Consider the following 19,022-nt stretch of genomic DNA (forward strand, 5'->3'; position numbering starts at 1 on the left):
AGCTCTGGTGAACTCAATGCCCAAGAGGGTTAAGGCAGTGCTGGAAAATAATGGTGGCCACACAAAATATTGACACTTTGGGCCCAATTTGGACATTTTCACTTAGGGGTGTACTCACTTTTGTGGCCAGCGGTTTAGACATTAATGGCTGTGTGTTGAGTTATTTTGAGGGGACAGCAAATTTACACTGTTATACAAGCTGTACACTCACTACTTTACAATATATATATATATATATATATATATATATATATATATATATATATATATATATATATATATATATATATATATATATATATATATATATATATATATATATATATATATATATAAATCAGCCAGTATGAGCTGTGTGCGATGTGATGGGGGGGCTGTTAGATCTTCTATGGTGGTCTTATTCGTATATAATCAACATTAGATCATATTTGGCCTTTTTTGTCACGGATTAAAAACAGCCGTTTGTGTGATGCCTCTGTGAAACGTTCAAATCTGTTGGCCACAGGTCAATTGTGTGTTAAAATAGAGCCAATAATGACATTTGGGGTCTGTGAACAATCAGAATTTATATCAAATCATATGTGTCTCCAATAATCAATTTTGAAATTGGGTTGTTTTCCTCTCTCTCTCTCTCTCTCTCTCTCTCTCTTTCTCTCTCTCTCTCTCTCTCTCTCTCTCTCTCTTTCTCTCTCTCTCTCCCACGTACATACAGGCTGTACGAGGAATGTTGGACAATCCCAATGAGCCAGTCAGTGATCTGTCTTATTTTGACTGCATTGAGAGCGTTATGGAGAATTCCAAGGTTAAGAATCCATCACAACATTCCAAAATTCTCTAAAGATCTTATTCATTCCAAATGTTAACACATCTCTCCATCTGAATGAACAGGTTCTCGGGGAGTCCATGGCTGGAATCTCACAGCACTGTAAGACGGGAAATGTGTCAGCGTTCGGGGATTGCGTGGGAGTAGCATCCAAAGCGCTGTGTGGGTTGACCGAGGCGGCGGGACAGGTGAGCTTTTGACCTGGTAGTGTCTGATATTGCTCCCAAAATGCACTTGCAGCTTTAGAAATGTTATTACGAATTCAATAGATAAGCTTTATCAATCATTTGATGTTATCGACAGCATGAAAAGCCATTTGCAACACATTTAGCTTCTGTAAAGTGACATTTCTGAGTGAAACTGAATATTCAGTGGGAAACAATGTAGGGTGGGCTTGATTTTATCCATCAGGATCTTGAAAAGTAAGATGTGGTGCTATTGGTAAATTTTTTTGCTGTCCACACTGGATTGATTTTATCAGCAAAGTTGTTTCAAAAGTGGAAAATAAAGTTACATTTTGATGTAGATTATAAAAACTAACATTTAAAAATAATAATGTATTGTACACGAAGGGAAATTTATATTATAATATAATATAATATAATAATATTTTACATCTAAATAAAAGATAAATAAGAAAATAATAGATACAAAAGAAACTGAAAATTAAGCTACGGTGCTACTGATTAATATTATTTTTGCAGTTCACGCTACATTAGTTGTGTCGGCAGAGAAGCTTGTTTTGAAGGTGTAATTTTTTTTTTGTGCTAAGATTATGAAAACAACTAATTAAAAAAAATAATCTTGCACAATAAGGGAAATGTATAGTATAATATAATATAATATAGAATAATTTAAATAATAGTTCAAAAATAAAATAAAACGCAAGCTACGGTGGTATTGGTGGATTTGTTTTATTTTAATGTACAATTATAAAAGTAAACATTTAAAAAAATGTAAAATATTTACAGTACACAATTGAATCTTGCACTATAAGGTAAATTTAGAATATAATATTTATTAATAAATATAATGTAAATAAATAAAAACTCAATACACTCTTTGTGCCTTTCTTTATTTTTCTTCAGGCCTCCTATTTGGTAGGCGTCTCAGACCCCAACAGCCAGTCAGGTCATCAGGGATTGGTCGATCCCATCCAGTTTGCCAGAGCCAATCAGGCGATTCAGATGGCCTGCCAGAATCTGGTGGACCCAGCCAGCAGCCCCTCCCAGGTGACTCTTTGGCGCCTTTAGTATTGAGTTTTTTTTTTGTTTGTTTGTTTTGGGCTTTCATTCTCATCTGTTTTTGTTTTTGTAGGTTCTATCAGCAGCTACCATTGTTGCAAAGCACACCTCTGCCCTTTGCAATGCCTGTCGTCTGGCATCTTCCAAAACAGCCAATCCTGTAGCCCGGAGACATTTTGTACAGTCAGCCAAAGAAGTCGCCAATACAACAGCTAACCTTGTGAAAACTATAAAGGTACGGCCTGCAATTAATTAGCAGAAGATCATTTGGTACCAGAATAATTGAGAATTGGTTGAGTTTTCTTCATTAGCATGCAGACATAAGCTTGCCTGACCATTTGCAAACTTAAAACCATCAATAAAGATTTATTTATGTGTATGGGTTAAAGTGTTTTAGCAGATGTGATTTGTCTCTGCATTGATTCTCAGGCCTTAGACGGGGATTTCTCAGATGAGAACCGTGAGAGGTGCCGAGTGGCCACGACCCCGCTGATAGAGGCTGTGGATAATCTCTCCACCTTTGCCTCCAACCCTGAGTTTGCCAGCATTCCTGCACAGATAAGCCATGAGGTGATGAAATATTGGATACCACAATATTTCATGTATTATTTATTGTGTGTGTGTGAGTGTGTGTGCCTGGGTACTCATTTCACAGACTTTTTTGTGCCAAATTTTGACTCTTAAACCAAATGCAGGAGGACAGACAAATCTAAAGGGTTAGGGTTTGTCTGGTTTTGTTCATTCCAGACAGACTGACAGACTGTGCATTGGTGGTTGACACTTTTCAGTGACTTTTTCTGCAGGTTAGAACCAAATTGTTCACAAACGCTAATTCATTAATGAAGTCACTGCTTGAATTGAATACTTTATTCTACCAATTTGTTCAAAAACACTGATTCATTCATCAATGAAACAAGTGACTGTCTTTTTGAGCAAGTCATTGAATCATTCATTCAACTGATTTGTTCAAAAGAACTGATTCATTCAGGAACAAATCCAAGTGACTTTCTTTAAGAGTGAGTCATTGAATAATTTACTCAACCGATTAGTTCAAAAACACGGATTCATTCAGGAACAAAACAAGAGACTGTCTTAATGAATGAGTCACACAATCATTCACTCAAACATTTTATTCAGAAATGTTTATTCATTCAGGAAAGAAACACCACTACTGTGGGTGGCTGAGAGACATGCAACATGTTGTTTTATTTATTTTTATTTATTTTTTTTATTTTTTTCATTTTCACTAGCGAAACAAAAATAACTGTCAATATTGTCTAAAATGAAAATAATCTAGTTATAATGAACTATAAATTCAGCTTAAGTTACGACAACAGAGGTCTGTTGGAGGTGCTCACAACTATATGTGAATAAGTGTGTAATTATGCAAGTGCATGTTCACCATTAACACACATGGTGGATTTTTTACTTCACTTGTACTGTCTTTCTTTGTGTATGAAGTATGGTAAAATGTACCTACATGAAGAACTACGTGACTCCTCGGTCTTTGAAATATTGCCTGTAATGTGCCAAAACCAAGTGGTTTCTCTCCGTTCATTGACTGTTTGACACTAAACTAAAAGGTCAGTGAGTGTGGATGGGAGTTTTGCAGTGTTTTTCCAAACACAAGTCCTTGACAATTTAATCACCTCAGTCCATTTCTGGGGTAGGTGGAAGTTTGATTCTGCTCTTACAACAGGTTCTTGGATGTTTTTAACATCTTGTTAATTGGTAATAGTTTGATGTTTTATGTTCTTTAAAGGGATGGGTGATTTTGATTTAAGAAAATTTTGATTGATATTTTCCATTTATGTATGGTACACACATTTTTTATGGAATTTAAAAAAAAAAAATTAATAAATAACTAGGGCTGGGTATCGTTCAAAAATTTTCGATACCGAGACGATACCGATACCTTGACTTCGATACCGATACCTGAACGATACCTTTTTCGATACCAATTTTATAAAATCTGTTTTAACAATATTACATTACCTCAAAAAAATATTTGGTTTTATATTTTAACTTTGTTGACTTTTTTCAGACTCAAAGACTCATCTCCTGAGCCACTGAGGGGAAATAAAAAAAGCACAAATTAACAAAATTTACCCAACACAATAAATCAGTGCAACTAGTTTTAATAAAGTTTAGTTTTCAGTGCAAAAATTCAGTATGTGAGGCTCTTTTTAAATCACTCAGCAATTGTTGTTCTTCTTCAAAAAATTATTAACAAGATCAAAGTGGAAGAGTGACGCACGTTCGTTACGTCTTATCGTGAGATGAGAGTTCTATGTCTTTATTAAAATCAACACAATAATGATTTATCTCTCATCCACCCGCCATTAAATGGAATGTTATTTTTTTATTACTTGGCCCGACCCGCGGATTATCCGCGGTATGGCAGTATCAGGAGGATGCTGATGATACCCCTTTTCCAGCAGAATTGTTCGCGTTCTGGAGCCAGAGCCTGTGCTCGTGCAGGCGAACTAGAGCCTGTCACGAACCGGTCGCGTGTTGTAGACTTGAGGGACGAACGCTGTAAAGCTGCTGTGTGTTGTACCTGTCCAGAACAAGTCTAAAAAACATTGCGCGTCCCGCTGTTTCTGCAGGCAGCGCGACACTTTTGTTTTCTTTTAACAGTATCTGTAGTGAACCGGCTGCTCGCATAAACAGCCGTTTCTCACCCGTCCATTCGGAGATAAACTGAAAATGAAACCATTGATTCACTCGCCCTCTCGCACATAGGGTCTCTCTCGCGCGCATAGTTATATATTTAGATATAAATATAAATAATTAATGTAGCGCAACGTTACTTGCTCATCAACGAGACAGCGAAAGCATTTCTCCGCCCCCTCTCCCCGGCTCCATTCTGAGGTACCGAAATTTGGTACCGAATGACAAGACACTTTTCGATACTCTGTAGTATCGAGGCAATTCGATCGGTACCTAAAAAGTATCGAGTTCGGTACCCAGCCCTATAAATAACATTGTAAACTGAACTGTATTTCTTTCATATCCCTATTGGTTTCAGAACATTCAGGAACAAAACAAGTGACTGTCTTTAGGAGGGAGTCATTGAATAATTTACTTAACCGATTAGTTCAAAAACACTGATTCATTCAGGAACGAAACAAGTGACTATCTTTATGAGTGAGTCATTAAATAATTTACTCAACTGATGAGTTCAAAAACACTGATTCATTCAGGAATAAAAAAAGTGACTGTCTTTATGAGTGAGTCATTTAATAATTTACTCAACCGATTAGTTAAAGGTGCCCTAGAACCAATTTTTACAAGATTTAATATAAGTCTAAGGTGTCCCCTGAATGTGTCTGCGAAGTTTTAGCTCATATAGATACCCCATAGATTTTTTTTAATTAATTTTTTTTAACTGCCTATTTTGGGGCATCATTAACTATGCACCGATTCAGGCTGCGGCCCCTTTAAATCGCGCATTCCCTGCCCCCCGAACTCTCGACTATAATACAGTGCATTTACAAAGTTCACATAGCTATAACTCTCAAATAGATCTTTACAAGATGTTCGTCATGCATACTGTATGCATGTGTTGGATCATGTGAGTAAAGTATTTATTTGATGTTTACATTTGATTCTGAATGAGTTTGATAGTGCTCCGTGGCTAAAGCTAACATTACACACTGATGGAGAGATTTATAAAGAATGAAGATGTGTTTATGAATCATACAGACTACAAGTGTTTAATAATGAAAATAGCGACCGCTCTCTTGTCTCTGTGAATATAGTAATAAACAATGGTAACTTTAATCACATTTAACAGTATATTAGCAACATGCTAATGAAACATTTAGAAAGACAATTTATAAATATCACTAAAAATATCATGAAATCATGGATCATGTCAGTTATTATTGCTCCATCTGCCATTTTTCGCTGTTGTTCTTGCTTGCTTACCTAGTCTGATGATTCAGTTGTGCACAGATCCAGACGTTAATACTGGCTTCCCTTGTCTAATGCCTTGAACATGGGCTGGCATATGCAAATATTGGGGGCGTACATATTAATGATCCTGACTGTTACGTAACAGTAGGTGTTATGTTGAGATTCACCTGTTCTTCTGAGGTCTTTTAAACAAATGAGATTTATATGAGAAGGAGGATGATGTTGAAGGATGAAGAACAATGATGTTTGAAACTCACTGTATGTCATTTCCATGTACTGAACTCTTGTTCAACTATGCCAAGGTAAATTAAATTTTTGATTCTAGGGCACCTTTAAAAAGCACTGATTCATTCAGTTACAGAACTGATTCATTATGAATGAGTCAGAATCATTCACTCAAACATTTTGTTCAGAAATGTTAATTCATTCAGTGAATATTATATTTGTACAATTTTGGTTGATATTTTCACTTTATATATGTAACACATTTTTTATGGGATTTTAAAAACAAATTAATTAAATAACACTGTAAACTGAATTGTAATTCTTTCCAATCGCAGGGTTCAGCTGCCCAGGAACCAATCCTTCGCTCGGCTCGTTCAATGCTGGACAGCTCCACCCACTTATTAGAGACCGCCCGCTCACTTATCATTAATCCCAAAGATCCACCCACCTGGTCTATCTTGGCAGGCCATTCCCGGACCGTGTCGGACTCCATCAAGAGCCTCATTACGTCCATCAGGTCTGTATCACTCAAATTAAGACCTGATTCAGCAGTTGAGAAAGATGCTTGTGACTGCTTTTGTCGAATGTGAAAAGCTTGCAGTGGCCTCAGTCTCCATCAGGTGTTAAATAATAATAATACGGGCAAAAGATGAGGTATAATTCAAACCACTTGATTAAATAACTCAAGATCAAAAGTTATTAACAGTAGCAGCTGTTCAGTCCACACATGGACTCTCCTTCTCTTCTCAAATCTTCCCTCACACATGAGTCTATTCCCCTCATTACAGCTCCAGGGGGAAGTAATATTACCAACAACCAATGAAATGAAAAACCAGAGAGTGTTATAAGCTAAACAAACCAATATAGAATAATTATATGATATATTAAATTGAAAAATAATAACAATTAAGGAAATCAAATAATGTATAAATACACAAAACATTCACATTAATTAACACTTGTGTTACATTTATTATAAATTATGTTTATATCAGATTTATAAGATTTCTTTTTTCGTCTAATGACAGTGTTGCAAAAGAGTTTTATGTCAAACAAGTTTGATTGGAATCCCTAAAAATTAACACAATTATGACATTTTTTTTTTGAGAATATCAAGAATTTTCTTATTATAGAAGCCAGTTTTTTCCCCTCAATAATGGTTTTGAAGGGTTTTCTATAAAATACTAGCTGGATAATAGACTGTGTCCAATGTCGCTGAGTTGTATTTTGTGGTAAGTGACTCTTACTGGGTTTCTCTCTCCACTGAGAGCGTCCCGGGTGATTGATGTAGCATGAGGAGACTGAACTCAGATCAGACACTCATCCACTCTTCTGCTCTGAGTGCGTACAGATCTGAGCTGAGATCAGTGACTGTGAAGGGCTCGACTGTAACACTCTCAGCAGTAGCAGGAACAGCGGCTGGGCTCGCTGCCCACCTGGCTGCCCTCCACATACTGTCCTCCCAGATCAACCAATCAGAGCTGGAGCTCAGCCAGCCCTGTGTGTGTGTGTGAGAGAGAGAGAGAGCAAAAACACCCACGTCTGAGCTGACTCTCCTGTTTTATGATGCTGTAATGTACAATATCCGGGTTTAGTTGAAAAACCTAATTTAATTACGCTGAAAAATACCCCACAGCAACCTTGTATCCTCTGTTGTCATAGGGACAAGGCCCCTGGGCAGCGGGAGTGTGACCAGTCCATCGACAGCATCAACAAGAGCATCAGGGACATTGAGCAGGTGTCCCTCGCCGCCGTAGGTCAGAGTCTGCCCCGCAGAGACGACATCTCCCTCGAGGTAAACGAATAAAATGCCTAATACCTACCGTCACTATATAGTAACATTGTGTTTCATTAATGTTGCTCTGGCACAATGTTATTTTCTATTATGTCTACAGCAGCTTGTATTGTGAAGCCAAGCATTATGAATCTGTGGAGTGAATAAAAATTAAATGAATTATCAGTGTATTTATTTACAATTAAATATGTTTCATTTTGTTTAAAAGTATAGTAAAATGTGTAAAATTAATAATGTTTACTTTTTATAAATAGATTTAAATGGAAAATTCAAATTGTATTTTTATAAATTTTTTATCCATTAAAAAAAACACTGAGTTAAAAATGCCACTAGAACGTTCTCACAATGGAGAAGCCAATGAAATTTTGGCTGAATTTTAAGACATTTCTGCCCCCCTTCTAAAATGTTTAAGTATTATTTTATTGTTATACCAAACTACATTTTTAAACATGAATTAAATAAACAATTTTAAATGTTCCTATACTTACATTTTTGATTTAATAAAATGAAACTAATTATTATTATTAAATATATCCACACCAGTGTTATTTTAGTGTTATTTATATACTTTTATAGTATTAATATTTTAAATAAGCCTTTTTTATATTTTCGATTTATTTTAAATTTTAGTAACTGATAAAAAATATATATAATCAGTTACTAAAATTTTAAATAAATCAAAAATAGAAAATATAGAAAATATAAAAATGACAAAAGTGCATATATATATATATATATATATATATATATATATATATATATATATATATATATATATATATATATATATATATATATATATATATATATATATATATATATATATATATATATATATGTATGTGTGTGTATATATGTGTATATATATATATGCACTTTTGTCATTTTATTAGCTTGCTTTTAATTATTTTTTATATATTTATTTAGATTTAGCATATATTATTATATTTCTATTCAGTTTTCTATTCAGTTTTAGTCATTTTAGTTCAACTATTTTATTTCAGTTCTAATTTTCATTTTTTGATTTTTTGATTTTTTTTTTTTTTTTTTTTTTTTTTTTTTTTTAATATAATATTTATATTTTATTTATTTCAGCTTTATTTCAATTAAAAAAATAGCTATTTTTAACAGTTTTAGCTTTATTTAGCAATAACAACCCTGTTTAGATTTGCACCAAATTGCCTTTTGGGATAAATAAATGTATATTTTAGTTTGCTGTTTGCTGTTGCAATCAAAGGTTGCTGGTGATATTGTTAGTATTATAATAAAGGGGGGGCAAATTTGTTCCATTTGTAATTTTAATATCACTATAGTTTTCATGACCATTTTTACCCTTTTTTTTTTTTTTTTTTTTTGTGTTACTGTACCTTTAAGAATTTAAAATGTTGATACATTACCTTTAAGAATACAATGCCCTCCAGAAGTTTGGAAACACCCCTGGCAAAGTGTGGTTTTGGACAATATCAGCATAAATCCTTATAATTTTTTTGGTGCAAATACATTAAAGTAACTTGACATTATCATTGAAGACCAGCAATAATAATTTTCATTTTGATTACATAATAATGGCAATATATGCATGTCAAAGTCAGACATGCCCCTTTGCCAGCTGTGATGCCTGGTTACTGGTTTAAACTTGGCCCAGGTTTGTAAAAGATTTTTGGGTCAGCTGTTGGTATAGTACTGTTTATATAATAAAATATGTTTTCGTAGTTTGTGTTATCCCTTATCAGTGCAAAATTATCACAAATTAAAAAGGCTTCATGCCAATATTGTCCAAAACCCCACTTTTCTAGGGCGTTTCCAAACTTTTGGAGGGCAGTGTATGTAAATAACATCTATTATGATTGGCTGTCTTCCATGTGGCAGTGTAGTTCACATTTGTGTTCATCACAGTAGAAGTTGTGGAAAACTGAATATGCATCACTATGTAAATGTGCTGGTCAGTAGTAACCTTAACAACTTTTGAGCAAAGAAGGTTTTGATTTCAAATCAGCAAATTGATATTTTCTATATTTTCCCCCCTTAAATGTTTTAGTGCTCGTATCATCAGTGTTTGTGCTAATGCTAATGTAACTCTGCCTCCATTAGGCTTTACAGGAGCAGCTGACCTCTGCTGTGCAGGAGATCGGCCACCTCATTGACCCCATCTCCACTGCAGCGCGAGGGGAAGCAGCTCAGCTCGGACACAAGGTAACAGAAACATGGATCTCAATAGTGGAACCAAAAATAATGTTACCACTGCAGCGAATCCACAGCTGTGTCGGAAAGCTATAGGCAGCTGACTTGTTGCCTCGCTGCCTTATCAGGCAATGACTTTGCAGGCAGTGTTTGCGCATGAAGTTACCTCACGAAACAGACTTCTGAGTAAGCTTGCTGCGATAGTCTGTGTTACATCACTTGCCCATGGCGGCACCGCCCCCTACTGTCGTTTTGATTTTTATAGTAATAAAAATAATTTAGTTCAGTTAGAGAACAGACACTACAATTAAAAACTGAACGCGTCTGCTCAGTTCATCATGAGCCGAACAAGAGTCGCAGCACATATCAGCAGCAGGAGTCAGATTTCACCTCACTTCACCCATTTCGCCTCACTTTCGACTGACAAGATGATGGCGGAAGATTTGGTTTCAAAGCAAAATGTAAAAGCACCTATTTAAGCGAGTTTGTCATTGTACTGTTTTGTTGTTGTGTTTTTCATTAAGAATAATAATGAACCCACCATTCAAGCAATTACCGAATCCCGAATTGGCGCTAATTAGAAAGCGAAAGTAAAATGCGCAAAGGCCGCACGGCCATTCATAATGGTGCGTGTCTACTGGCGCGGGGCGAGCAAAGTGAGTGTTTTCAGTTCATTCATATAGAATGAACTTGTGCTGGTGGAAAAAGTCGATCAAAATCGATCAGATCTCAGGAGACAGGAAGTGAAGCTAACATTGGATTAGAACCTGCCTTGATGCCTTCCTACCTTGGAATGCAGCATTTTTAAGCTTTCAGATGCAGCCCATGATTTTGCCCAAAGGCTTAATGTGATTTACACAAGTACGAAATGTTCCTGGATCAACAACCTTGTCTTCATACTTCCATATATTATGTCTTTTTTGTGTAAATCACATAGTACCACTTGAATCTCAAGAATAAACATTATGAATTGATCACAGTATGACAGCGTATCTATAAAACAATAAAAAAACTACAAAAAATAATGTGTGCTAAGCCTGGTTTAATTAAGTCCGGCTGTGTTTGTTTGGACCAATATTGATGCCTCCCGTCTAAAGTGTTTGTCGGCTTGTCAATCACACAAATAACTGAAAAATCAAGAAGTTGCATCAGTTTCCTCTATATATCACTCTTGCCTGAAATATATCCAGGAAACTGTATGTTTGCATGCCAGATATTCTTAACACGTCTTTTTTTTTCCCCAGGTGACTCAGTTAGCGAGCTACTTTGAGCCAGTGATTGTGGCGTCAGTGGGATTGGCGTCTAAACATGCTGACCACCAGCAGCAGATGAACATACTAGATCAAACCAAAACCCTGTTTGAATCTGCTCTACAGATGCTCTACGCTGCCAAAGAGGGCGGAGGAAACCCTAAGGTATGACACATGGAAATAACAATGCACGGGGGCTTCATGTTCATGTTCTGAAAACATCTGCAAACTTGGCACACAAAATCCAATGGCACATTCACATAGCTTGGTTGGAAAGAACAAAGTTTTTTTTTCGCAGGCGACCCACACCCATGATGCCATAGCCGAAGCTGCCCAGCTGATGAAGGAGGCAGTTGATGACATCATGGTGACCTTAAACGAGGCAGCCAGTGAGGGGGGAATGGTGGGCGGCATGGTGGAGTCCATCGCTGAGTCCATTGGACGGGTTAGTGATTCTTGAAAACTAGTGGAAAACGATAATTTTTTCCAAAAAAGTTAATTAAACAGTTTAATGATCATTATACAAAAATGTCTGAACATGATTGACCAAATAAGATATTTTAGCGGTATATATATAAAACTTTTTAATACCATTAATGTCTATAAAAATACATTTTATTTTTATTATTATTATTATTAAATATATATATGAAAAATAAGAAAGTAAAAGAAATAAAAAGGGACTGTCTAACACTGAAAAATACATATATTCAACATTCTTTATATTTTTGTGACAGAGAAAATTTATTTACTCTCTAATTTATGGAAGCTTGTTTCTTCCATATAATAAAAAAATTAAAAAAGGTAATTGGTACTTTTCTCACAGTTCTGCCTTTTTTAAGACTTTTTTTTCTTGCTATTGTGAGTTCTGAAGTCAGAATTGCATGATATAAAGTCGCAATATACTCAAATATATATTATGGTGTTGGTCCAACAGTCATTTTATTTTATGTATATATATATATATATATATATATATATATATATATATATATATATATATATATGTATATGTATATATATATATATATATATATATATATATGTGTATATGTATATATATATATATATATGTATATGTATATGTATATATGTATATGTATATGTATATATATATATATATATATATATATATATATATATATATATATATATATATATATATATATATATATATATATATATATATATATATATATATATATATATATATATATATATATTCTAGTACTTAGTACTTAGTATGCCCTCCATAATATATATATAATTAAAAAAATTAAGAGACCACTCCAAGTTCAGAAATCAATGTTAAGTGGTTTCTTAATTTTTTCCATAGCTGTATGTATGTATATATATACACACACAGTGCACAGCATAAATGAGTACACCCCCTCTGAACAAATACAAAAAATGTATTTTCTTTATGATCACTAATACAATTCATGGAAAGATGGCAAACCTAAAATGTATTAAACATATGACTAATAAAAACTGAGAAATATATGTAATTAATAGTCATAAAATAAGTAAATTAGCCAATTTTGTTTAAATTAAGGATTGCAGAAATTAGTACATCCTGGATTCAATTCAACAAATGTGTAATATTCTAGTACTTAGTATGCCCTCCATTATTTTGAATATACTGCTCCGACCCTTCTTGGCATGGAGTGTACAAGTTCATGACAAATTGTCACATCTGTCATGTTTAACTCCTGGATGATGAGCTTCTTAAATGCCCTGATCTTTAATGGGGAGTGTTGCTCAACTCGTCTCTACAGAATTCCCCACAGGCACTCAAGAGTGTTAAGATTGAGTGCAATACATGTCCACAGAAGTTTTTTCACCTTGGGAGAATGTATATCCTCATTATCATGTTAAAAAAATGCCCAACAATGCAGGGAATGAGGAAAGGGTAACATCTTCTGTTTCAAGTTTGTGTATTTCACTAGTTCACACTTACAAATAATCAGATAGTAAATAGTATGCATAGTAGTATGCATATTTGGTGTGCTGTCCGAAGAGAGGTCTCCGAGCTCGGTATTTTGGCCCAAACCCAAAGTACTCCTCCCATATTCTGGTTAGGAAAGTAACCAGGCAAGTGTGAGGAGACGGGGTGGTGGAGGGGATGCTGTAAAACTGTCGAGGAATAGGGGTGAGTTGACTGTGTTTATATATATGCTTTCACTCATGCTTATTGGGTAGATATATTGATTACTGATTGCTAACAGCTGGATGAAATGACGTGATGATTAGTCAGATTATTTGAACGTTGCTCCTCCCAAATTTTGTTAATAAAACATCATTAAATTACACAGTGGTGTGGGAATTCATGACAGCATTGATAAAGCACAACTCCCTCACACCTTCGGCACTCATATATCCCTATATAAGAGCTTTACTACCACTGAACTTTACTGTGGGAACCAGGCACTTCTCAATGTACTCCTCCTCTAGCAACACCAGAACATTTTGGATCCTGTTAGATCCAAAATGATTGATTTGGTCTCATGAGAGCAGAGTATTGATTCCCAGAATCTATATTTTGTAAATATGGGCTTTTGAAATGTCTAACTGACTTTATTGTGCTTTGGTTACAGTAGGTACAATAACAACATTGCATGTCATTTCTGCAGGCTGCATCTTACTCTGTGAGATAAACAGTCACTCTTTTCATAGCTTTTGCTGGCTCTGAGACACTCGCTTGGTATTTCTCCTGCTCTTTGTCTAGCAAAAAAAATCCCTCATCACTAAACGAAAGCTTAAAATGAAGACCTGATTATTTCAGGGGCCTTGTCACAAGTCCATTGTTTTTGAATTTCTGTGTTACTTTTACTATATTTTCACACTTAAAACAATGATTTGGTAATCCTCTTGTACCACTGTCCTCTTTTGTGCTAAGAAATAAGTCTCCTGACATTTCTCTCCGAAGTGGTTCCATTGTTGTCAGCATCAAGTCTGAGAATGATTCAGTGGGCTATATAACACTTAATTGTCAAGAAATTACTTCTCTTTAAATGTTTTGGTTCAGCATACTTACCTGTTGATCAAACATTGCCTTAAACTTACAGCAGAAAATTTTTATTTCATTTTATTTAGTAACTTTTAGGAGGGTGTACTCATCTTTGCTACACAACATTTTTATCACCTTGATAAGAAAATCTTATTTTCCTGAATAATTTTGACATGCTTCTTTGGTAATTGATTAAGCAGACTTGCTAATATATATATATATATTAACATTAAAAATATGCTTTATTAAAAATCTATATTTTTGGTTCTTTTATTAGAAATCTCTAGAATGCTTTCTCATCAAAGTCATCTTTAGCTGGCACTCTCATATGTAAATGTGTCACAGACACAACAGCTGTCTCTGTATCTCATCATTAGACTGAATTGGCACAACATCTCCATTTATCATCTCTGCATCTTTCATTATACTGTCATGACTCATGGTGGAAGACAATGGCAGTCAATTGAATATCTGCACTCTGATCATTTTCTGCGGGAATGATCGCAACTTCGTGCACATGAGCCACGTGAAGACTGTAATTTGTATTAGGACTCGTTCCAGCATTACATCACTGTTATCTGGGTCTCTCCATTTCTCAGATGGATGAAGGAACTCCGCCGGAGCCTGACGGCACTTTTGTAGATTACCAGACCACCATGGTGAAGTTTTCAAAAGCCATCGCCATTACTGCACAGGAAATGGTGAGGACGCTCTCTCAAAATGCTTCCACATCCTCTCACGTACCACCGTGCATATATCACGTGTTCTGTTATGTTACTCTAGATGACTAAGTCAGTGACCTGTCCGGAGGAACTGGGTGGACTGGCGTCTCAGGTGACGGTGGATTACAGCCAGCTGGCACAACAAGGCCGTCTGGCAGCTGCCACTGCCGAGCCAGAGGAGGTGAGGATCCGTCCAGTTAGTGCGTCTACCCCCACCGGACCTGTGATCTGAGAAATGCTCCTTTACACACACGATAATAGACACGCAGATGGCCCAAACTCTAGATTTAAAGGAACAGATCACCTAAAAATGAAACTGAATTAGCTCAGCTGAGAGCTGAAGAACACAAAAAGAGATGTTTAGATCAAAATGGATCTTTTCAAAATGGATAGCAGTCAAAATGGATCTTTTCCATACAATGAAAGCCCCATCAAACTTCATATTCATATGACTTGTGCACTATATTATTATTAATATTAGATAAAAATTAATAAAATAAATTTAAATCAAAACAATATATTATATAGTTGTATTTATACATATTTTTAGTGCTGTCAAAATGAACACGTTAATGCATGCAATAAATTTTTTCAGTTTAACGCATTAAAATATTTAACGCAATTAACGCAGCATCCGTTTTTTCCATCATCCTTTAGCTAGCGTTACATTATGTGATCACTCTCTTATTCATGCAAATGCTTTTTAACCATTCAAGCGCGGCAAGACGCAGTGCGGTACTGGAGCGCCGTTTGCCGGTGTTCTGACGAATAATGCTACCTATCAGATTGTGCTACCAACACTATATTTGCATTGTTTTAAGGGTAGGTTTAGGTAAGGACGTTAACAAACCCTCAAACCACATGAATATGATGCTGGTAGCATTTACCACTGTCGAGTTATGCTACCTACTAACACCAGCCGCATTGAGGTCTCGGACACACACAAAATTATGCCAAAATGCATTTTGTCATGTATCCTCGTAAGCATTAAATAAGTTTTAAAAAAATCTTACATGAACACAAAGAATTGTGAGAAAATAGGATGCAGATCCGCGTCATGTGCCCCAGCTCTTAAAGTGACAGCAGCCTAATTAAACCTGCTACAATCTGCCATTAATGTTAATCAAAGAACAAAAGAAAAAGAAAATCACTCACTGCTCTTAGCTGAATAACTTTTGTAGCTTTAATAAAAATGTATCTATATTTTAATCTAAATTATGCAGTAAAGACTGTGAAGTGTTTGATAACTGTTTTGATTCTGGATTAATTTGGAGATTAAATGTGAAATTATTACAATATAAAAATATATTAAAAACTTTAATGTTAGGTGCAATTAATCGTGATTAATTACAGAAAAATGTGCAATTTAATTACTTTATTTTTTAATCGATTGGCAGCACTAGTATTTTTATGACATGCAGAAAATTCAGAAAAAAAGTCATTTTAAAAATATATATGAAAAAAATTTATGAACCTTAAAATTACTCTCAATTTACATAAACAAACAAACAAACAAAAAACTCATTCAGACCATTTTATTGACACTTGTACACTATATTCCAAGTTTTCTAAAGCCATTTGATAAATTTGTGTGAGGAATAGATCAAAATCTTAGTCATTATTCACTCTTAAATCTCATCCACATTTGTGTATCATAACCACTTAAATATAATAAAAATAAACTCATTCCACACCATGTTAATTCGTGCAAACACATTCGCCTTGGTCATGCATATATAGCAAACCTTATACTTCCACTTTGTGTGCCGTTAAGCCTGTGAAAAAAGGTGCAAACACCAGCCAACTTATTTCACACCTTTGCTCTATCCACATTAAAAAAAAAAAAAAAAAAAAAGGAACCTGACACGTGGACAGGGTAGTCACCAGCTCTCTCTTCCCTAGTGTTTTTACATAAGTGGCCGCTGCCATTACCATAGCAACCACGCTCCCCCACAAGCCTTAAAAGCCCGTTGTGATATTCATAATGAAGAGCCGCCCACCCATGGATCTGTGTGTCAGGTAATGAACATACAGTGCTGTCGGGCCCCCTCAAAGGCCGTCACAATCACTTCTTAATTATTGGATAGAGCTTAGTTGAACAGAGGCAGTAGCTTTTAGAGCAGTCGCAGAGGATGAATACATTCAGATTTCGACCCAGATTCAATCTCACTTGAATGCCAACTGTTTCCTAAACTCGATATCATTGCTGTGTTTCCAGGTGGGATCTCAGATCAAGTCTCGGGTGCAGGAGTTGGGTCACGGCTGCATCTACCTGGTTCAGAAGGCTGGAGCCCTGCAGATGAGCCCGACGGACAGTTTCTCCAAGAGAGAGCTGATCGAATATGCCCGTGCCGTCACTGAAAAGGTAGGCTTGCTTGCTATTGTGGGAGGCCGTTACTTTTGTACTCTGTTTATGTTTTAATCACATTTTTATCAAGGAAAATCGCAACCGAATGTCTATAATTAACTCTATAATTAACTATTTTCCATTAATGAGTTCTCTCGTCTTTTATGAGAAAACGCTTTCCTGCCAAAGACGAGATTTTACGGCTTTCTGTGTTTTCAGTGTTATATGGTAGGGGGCGCTATTACATATCTTCTGAAAAAGTACTGAATCTCCTGATCAAAACACAGGCGAAGAAGATGCAGAAACAAGCAGTAGCATATGTGATCATATGCACATGTAAGCTAACACGATCATCAACATTAATCAGCATATAAATCAAAACTGCCTAACGTTCCTGAATGAAATGTTGACCCAGAATGAGCTATAGGACTGTGCAAGCTTTTGGGTGTTGATGAACTTGATTTAGTCCATCTATGTTTTGATCATCACTCTGAATCCGTTCTGGATGAACTCTTTGACAAAAAATTGGATTTTTCTCAGCTTTTTGCTCAAAATGATGTGTTTTTTATGAAACTTGCCCACATTCAAGTGTTGATTAAAAAAAAGGAATGCATGAAGCTACAATAAAATAAGGTTGTTGTTATTTTTTCTTGTTGTTTGTTTAGAAGCAGAGGGTCTGTTCTTTCTTTTGATATATTGCATGTTCAGATATTCATACAACAAAACAATGAGCCCAACGGACAAAATTTTTGTGAAAACGCAGGTGGTGGCGGGGAAAGAGTTAAAGGTTCATGGTGCTTGTATTTAAAGTCTGTTTCATTTTTTAAATAATGCTGATTTATTTTGTATGCTATGTTCAGTAAGGTTAAGAATTCTATAAACTTACAACACCCTTGCAAAGACATAGCTACAGTTTGTCCTTGCTTCCTTCCAATACACCCTAGCAATCAAATAGCAACACCCTGTTAACCACCCACAACACCCTAGCAACCACATAGCAACACACTAGCAACAACCAACAACACACCAGCGATAGCAAAGCAACATCCTTGTAGCCACTTACACCACACCAACACCGGCATAACAACATCCTTGCTACTATTCACAGCACCCTAGCAATCACATAGCAACTCCCTGTTAACCACCCATGACACCCTAGCAACCACACAGCGACACACTAGCAACCACCCATGACACCCTAGTAAAGGTACTGCAATGCTTTTGCTACCCTGCACAACACCATAGAAACCACATACATGGGCTACCACCCACAACACCCTAGCAATAGCATAGCAACATCCTAGCAACCACATAGCAAAACACTGGCTACCACCCACAACACCTTAATAATAGCATAGCAACACCCATGCAACCACCCACAACATCCTAGCAATTGCATTGCAATGCCTTTGCTACCCTGCAAAACACCCTAGCAATCACATAGCAACACCCTGTCAACCACCCACGACACCCTAGCAACCACATAGCAACACACTAGCAACAA

The 19,022-nt window shown here is 35.7% G+C and overlaps 1 protein-coding gene and 1 long non-coding RNA gene across 2 annotated transcripts in view; one reads left to right on the top strand and one right to left on the bottom strand.

The window, feature by feature from the left end:
• Window positions 1-19,022, top strand: part of tln2b (talin 2b) — a 182,943-nt gene that overhangs the window by 133,711 nt on the left and 30,210 nt on the right. The window contains exons 32-44 of the mRNA XM_067379062.1: window positions 713-802; window positions 889-1,011; window positions 1,912-2,055; window positions 2,141-2,302; window positions 2,497-2,637; window positions 6,549-6,730; window positions 7,876-8,008; window positions 10,100-10,201; window positions 11,434-11,604; window positions 11,738-11,884; window positions 15,049-15,150; window positions 15,233-15,352; window positions 17,390-17,536. Coding sequence (XP_067235163.1) covers window positions 713-802; window positions 889-1,011; window positions 1,912-2,055; window positions 2,141-2,302; window positions 2,497-2,637; window positions 6,549-6,730; window positions 7,876-8,008; window positions 10,100-10,201; window positions 11,434-11,604; window positions 11,738-11,884; window positions 15,049-15,150; window positions 15,233-15,352; window positions 17,390-17,536 — 1,764 coding nt within the window. The remainder of the gene's footprint in view (window positions 1-712; window positions 803-888; window positions 1,012-1,911; window positions 2,056-2,140; window positions 2,303-2,496; window positions 2,638-6,548; window positions 6,731-7,875; window positions 8,009-10,099; window positions 10,202-11,433; window positions 11,605-11,737; window positions 11,885-15,048; window positions 15,151-15,232; window positions 15,353-17,389; window positions 17,537-19,022) is intronic.
• Window positions 11,767-19,022, bottom strand: part of LOC137014643 (uncharacterized) — a 49,475-nt gene continuing 42,219 nt past the window's right edge. Inside the window, exon 3 of the long non-coding RNA XR_010893880.1 lies at window positions 11,767-11,902. This is a non-coding gene — a long non-coding RNA (uncharacterized lncRNA). The remainder of the gene's footprint in view (window positions 11,903-19,022) is intronic.

Source organism: Chanodichthys erythropterus, chromosome 24 (assembly GCF_024489055.1).
Source record: "Chanodichthys erythropterus isolate Z2021 chromosome 24, ASM2448905v1, whole genome shotgun sequence".
Classification (NCBI taxonomy): domain Eukaryota; kingdom Metazoa; phylum Chordata; class Actinopteri; order Cypriniformes; family Xenocyprididae; genus Chanodichthys; species Chanodichthys erythropterus.